This window comes from Fusarium oxysporum, chromosome 10 (genome assembly GCF_000149955.1).
Source record: "Fusarium oxysporum f. sp. lycopersici 4287 chromosome 10, whole genome shotgun sequence".
Classification (NCBI taxonomy): Eukaryota; Fungi; Ascomycota; class Sordariomycetes; order Hypocreales; family Nectriaceae; genus Fusarium; species Fusarium oxysporum.
Window position 1 is genome coordinate 2,725,404 of NC_030995.1, and position 6,056 is coordinate 2,731,459.

Genomic DNA, 6,056 nt, shown 5'->3' on the forward strand with positions numbered 1-6,056 from the left:
TTCATTTTTAGTCTATCTTATTCGCCTGCGTGTGCGCTCAAGAAGGGAGTGGTGGGAATTCATGGAGCTCATCCTCACACATTGGCAAACGTAGACAGGGAGATTTCAAATAGCTAAGTAGAAAGCTTAACGGTAATAGATTGTCTCGTCCTGATCAGACGCCTTAATCATTGCCCCTCCTGCATCCCGCTGGGGTCGGCATGTTAAAGATTATGCCATCTGGCGGTGCTAGGAACACGGTGTTTGAACACAATGTAATAATTCTCGCATGAACAGACTTGTATGAACCACGAGACACGTCCTTTCCCATGAGCTTTTCCAACCAGTCAAGTTATCCTTCCATAAGGTGACCCAGAGTCATTGTCAGCCCTCAGATCAAAACAAAGATACGCATCTGAACCATGAATAAGAGGATGCACCTCTCCAGAGTAGATCATGGTGCAGACTATGAACCGCGTTTACGAAAGAGACATCCATTAAATCAGGCCACCTTACAACCGACCACTTTTCATACATCGCGATGAAAAGGAACTTGGCTCTGCCGGCCTGCTAGGCTATAGCTCTATTGATCCGACTTTTATCCATTGCCGTGCCTCTCATGGACTTGATTTCTGGGTTATGATGAAAAAATCTCCAATCCAGGGTTTTCCAAATGGTTGAGTGTCGGCTAGCAAAATCTCGTAGCTGTGAATACGTCCGCGCCAGGCCCAGGGTAGCTTGGGTTAAGATAAGTCTCTGAGATGTTATCCTAATGCGTACACGTGAAGGGCTCTTTGCCGCTGGAACGCGTGTTGGCGCCGCGAAGTCGGCTGGCTAAAGTTTACTTAGGAACCTCATGTGCTATGACATCTTCAACCCGAGCAAGGCCAACTCACACATCCAAGATAGCAGTTCGATTCCGTGGAATAAGGCATGATCAAGTGAATGGTAGCTTTGAAATGTTAAAATTGGCTCAAATAGGCGGTGGGGGCGCATTTTGTGAGGGCAAGGTTCGTGATGACATAAGGCAGAAGAAGTGGTCGTGGTGGGCTATGGGATCGTCCGACTCATGCGTCTGGCTCCGCAGTTCCCCTAGTCCTGATCGGACATCTGGCCGTGGCTTGATTGGTCTGCGGGACGAATAGTTGCTGGATACGCAGCTGTATGATGGGGTGAGTGGATTAAGATGTGGAGCAGAAGGTTGTGATGTTATTGATTGTCGACTTGATTTTTTTACCAGTCTGTCAGGGAGGGGTTGGTATAAATTCCACCTCTTTTTCTAGATATAAGAATAGTATCATAATAAAGGAAAGTAGAGCCCTTTCCTTTTGGATTAATAATAGCACCTCGATAAAAGAAACGTATATTTTATAGGTCCCTGGATATATTACTACAGGGTAGTAAGGAAAATAGCTAAAAGGATAGAACAAAGACAGAAGAAGAAGGACAAGCTCCTGGGGACTAGGTTGATGCTTAAGCGTAAAAATTAACCCTATTTTAATTAGATATCAACCCTACTCGCGTATTCAACAATTCCCAGCCGCCATTCTGACAATGGCCTACCACCCTCCGGTACTCATCCTTGTACAAAGCAGGTGGGAATGCGGAGGTCTATGCAAAGTCTCTTGACCGGGAGTGTAACAGCCTGGCTAATACTAATGCTCTTGAACAGGATACCCGGACATGCCGAACAGAACAGACCTCTCCTCACGACAAGTTTGACTGCACACCGGCAGCCCACACCTTCTTAATGGACCTCGAATTCTGAATATTAGTGGTGGGGTCGGCGCCGAGAAGGACTAGGTCGGCCCGATAGCCCATTTTTATTTGTCCGCGATCGTGAAAACCGAAGGAGGATGCAGCAAGAGATGTGGCGCCCCTAAGTGCGTCTGCGGGAGAGAGGCCCGCCCTGACCAAAAGTTCCAGCTCATCGTGTAGAGAATCTCCGAATGGCGGATTTGCAGGCACGAATGGCGCAGTATTGGCATCGCTGCCAGCCAGAATGGTGACACCGGCCTTGTGCAGGTTGGTGACGCTGCCTTCAGCCGCAGCGGTATAGGCCTGAGCCGGGGCTCCTGTATTGTTGTCAATAGACTGCATCATGATGAGAGTTGGAACGACGTGACTCAGTGTGTCCCGATATTGGTCGATAAATGCAGCGTCTATGGGCTTGTCCAGAGGAGTGTGGCACGGAATATCAACGCCAGCCTCCTCTGCGGTGGTCCAAAGCGGTTGGCTTGTTGCGTGCGAGATGACTAGTTTCCCCTTCTGATGCGCAGCTTCCACGGCTGCTATGAGGGATTCCAGGTCAGGACCCAAGGGATCGAGAAAGAGTTTGATGTAGTCCGCGCCCTCCGAGACGCGGGCGTCAACGAACTTGCGAGCAGCCTCGGGACTGTCGATGAAAGACTCTGGGGGAAATCCTGGGGCCCTGCTGAGGGCAGTGCCGTCTACGGTACCGGCTGCGCCAGTTCCACGAACGTCGGTTTTACCCGACATCTTACATGCCGCGAGCGTCGAGTAAGGGAAGGTTCCCATGTCCAGGGCAGTGGTGACGCCATACTTTAGCATGGTATCGAGATAAGAACAAGATGTGACATGGCAGTGGGTGTCGATGAAGCCGGGGAGCAAATAACCGCCGCCGCCGTCCACGACATCTGCCCCAAAGGAATTGGCATTCGAGATGACGTTGCCGGAGATGACCACTGTAGACAGTGGCCCAAAGCCATTGCCGTCAAATACGTGGACATTAGTGATAGCCGTCTTGCGTGGTGCACGGCGCAAATCTCGCGGCATCCCACATGCTGTCGTCACCGAGAAGAGGAAGCAGAAGATGATAGTGCTAGTGACCATAAACATCATTTTGAATATTGGGAAATATAAGTTGCTGCTTCATAAGACAGAACTATGGTGTCAAGGAGAGAAGAGGGCTACCCTGCATCTTGAATATTCTCCCAGGCTTTATGTCCGCAAACACAGCCCGTAGGAGAACGGCCGTTGATCGGCTCGGTTCCTTTGGTCTTTCTTCGTCGGATTCTCATAAGCTGGCTTTCGTGGGGTTTGTGGGGAAGTGGACACCATCATGCGGGTGCGGCGTCTGGGGTACACCACGCAGTCTCCAGGCGTTCATAGGAGTGGGGTTGTGGTTCTGATTTGCGGTGGAGTGTAATTGTCTGATTTCATCTGCTTTCTGCTCTAACTGCCTAAGCATAGTTACAAGATCGCTCTCGGCGATGCGGCTTGCCTCAGAGTCTCCGCTGGCTCCCTGATCAATTCCCCGCCGCCCCTCATTCAGCCCCACGTCTCCGCTGAAAGAACTAATAACAGCAACTCTAGCCAGGCCCGGCTGTGTTTGGTATATTAGAAACACTATAATTACCAGCACATCCCAATGCAGCTGTTGCAATAACTTATCTACCATCTGAAACAGGCTTCACTATGCTTTTGTTTGTCGTTATCAATTTGTTGCTGTTGCAGGTCACGTTTGTTTGGGCGGTAGATCTGTCACAGGTGGGCAAGCACGGCTTCGACCGCATTGACACACACTCCCACTTTGTGCCCCCCGTTTTGGAGGGAGGAGTCAATAAAATATGGATTCGGTATGCCTGATGGCATGCCTGCGATCCCTGTAAGTTCAGCACACGTAAACTCCGTCATCAGTTGCTAACAAATTATAAAGCAATGGACAGAGGAGGCTCACTTGGCAATGATGCGCCAGGCAAACATCACCAAGTCCATTCTTAGCATTACCTCTCCCGGCACACATCTTGTCCCTGGTGATGATGCCCTCGCTCGCAATATCACAAGGCGATGCAATGAGTTTGCGGCCAACCTCAAGCGTCGACATCCAGACAAGTTCGGCTTTTGGGCTTCATTGCCTCTACCTGACGTCGAGGGGAGCCTTGCTGAAATTGAGTACGCGCTCGACACGTTAAACGCAGACGGCGTGGCCGTCTTGACCAACGCGCATGGCGTGTATCTCGGTGACAAAATTCTCGACCCTATCTTTGAGGCATTGAATAATAGGAACGCCACCATGTTTATTCACCCAACCAGCCCTTGTTTACGACGTGGCAATGTTATCGAGACAGCCGCCCCGTTGACTCAATACTCAAATCCGATGTTCGAGTTCTTCTTCGATACCGCCCGGGCCGTCGTCAATATGTTTGTCTCAGGAACTATCGACAAATCACCCAACGTCACCATTATCTTATCTCATGCTGGAGGCGCGGTCCCTCCGCTTGTGGCCCGCTTCACGCAATTCGCCACATCGATCCTCGGCCTTCCAGTTCAGATAAGCATCCAGTCTGTCAAGAAGGCGTTCCAGACCCAATTTTTCTTTGACCTGGCGGGCTTTGTATTTCCGGACCAGATTCAGGGTTTGCTGCCATACGTTGACGCAAGCCGTATTCTTTACGGCAGCGATTACCCATACACACCTGAAGCTGGTGTTCTCGGACTAGCTGAGGTAATGAATCAAGAACTGCCTCGCGTATTCAAGCGTCGCTCTTCCCAGAAGGCTATCTATAACGGAAATGCTATGAAGCTCATAAGGACCTAGCATAAACGAGGGTAGATAGAAACTCGCTAGCTCCCCCAAAGCTATTAGTGAAGGTCGGGGGCCTGCAAACTAGAGCCATCGCAGATGTCAGGGCTGATCTTAGTACTTGAGGAGGATACATTCAAACTCTATGTATCGATTTGGTACCGCTTAGCCTGAGCGCCATTCGGAGACATATCTCAGTTACTGTCGTTAATATTATGATGTAATCTCGAAAGTCTGGCCTATACATATTTTTAGGTCCGCCATGTTACAATCTAAGTAGTTTAAGACGGCTTTTGGTCGAATACAACTTTCTGTCTGCCAGAAGCATGGTTTTTCCCTGAGCGCAGCTCGCGACGTAGGCCCCTTCACCAGAACTACGCCACATCACAACGTCTCAATTACGTCATAACCCTACGCAAAGTGTGAACTACAATCTTGCGGGATTGGGTATTAGAGCAAGGAGTCCGTAGCTTGTGCCGCTTCTGCCCGGCAAACGACGGTACCAGTCCCGCTGCACACGATGTACTGGTGCTGTGCTTATTGTGGGGATTAGCCACGAGGCGGCGGGCATTTCAGTTGTTTTTCGCCCTTCCCCACCCTTCTTTTTCAATAGGGCACAGAATGCCATTCGACGCTTGTCCGACCTGAAAATAGCTTGGTCTGCTATGCAGAGATATCATAGTACGCGGAGAGGCTCGGAGTCCTTACAAGGCGACAGATAGGATGTGGAATCATTGTTTGTGTTATAATTCATTGAAGGCAAACCAAATTGATATATGGACAACTGGACGCGCTGAATCGTAATTGCTTTGTTACTGGTCGTCAGAAGGTCATCGTATAGATTTAGCGCCACGGTTGTCCAGGTAGCCCCTCACAGGTAGCCTCTAAAACTCGCGATGCTCAACTTTATCTTCCAAGGTTGCATCCCGTCACTGCCTGCATATTTCATTTTGCTCTCGGTACTCCATTGGCAAATTGACATGATCCGAATCTAATTAAAGACATTTTCCACGACTGCGGGAGCATGACTTGTCCGAGCCTGCTTCAACTGAACCGCTTGCTATCTGTGTCACATTCCACCAGTCCATTCTTACTACAATGTCGGACGACGACGGCATCACGTTCGTGATGAACCCTCTTTCTGATGTAGCATGGGGCCCTGGCCAGTCCTCCAACAACGCTTCTTTATTTTTGATTATCGGAAGCTGTCTCCCGTTGACCTCGTTTGCCTTGACGACAAGCCCGTATGCCCGTAGAAGTGGTCCTGAGATGACAATGACATAAGGATGACTGTAAGTTTGAGAGCACCTTACATGACTCTCCGTCTTGCTAGGGGGCCAAAATTCACTTTCTAATTCTTTAGACTTTATGATAGTTGACTATGTATGCTATTAAAAAGCCAGCTTGACGGTATAGGCCGATTACCAGCCCCGGTTTATCAATAGGAGTCTTCAGATATTCAACATTGTGACAATAGCATTCATCTTGAATAAGACGTAACGGCACTGCCTTTCTCCTCGATCGAAATATG

The 6,056-nt window shown here is 49.4% G+C and overlaps 2 protein-coding genes across 2 annotated transcripts; one reads left to right on the top strand and one right to left on the bottom strand.

The window, feature by feature from the left end:
- Positions 1 to 1,686: 1,686 nt before the first annotated feature.
- FOXG_17199 (uncharacterized protein) lies at positions 1,687 to 2,841 on the bottom strand (the record flags this gene model as incomplete). Its single annotated transcript, XM_018397218.1, has 1 exon — positions 1,687 to 2,841. The coding sequence occupies one exon, from the start codon at positions 2,839 to 2,841 to the stop codon at positions 1,687 to 1,689; it is 1,155 nt and encodes a 384-aa protein (XP_018258122.1).
- A 739-nt stretch (positions 2,842 to 3,580) lies between these two features.
- Positions 3,581 to 4,540, top strand: FOXG_17200 (uncharacterized protein; the record flags this gene model as incomplete). The annotated part of the gene is made up of 2 exons (XM_018397219.1): positions 3,581 to 3,607; positions 3,659 to 4,540. The coding sequence occupies 2 exons, from the start codon at positions 3,581 to 3,583 to the stop codon at positions 4,538 to 4,540; spliced, it is 909 nt and encodes a 302-aa protein (XP_018258123.1).
- Between the last annotated feature and the right edge of the window lie 1,516 nt (positions 4,541 to 6,056).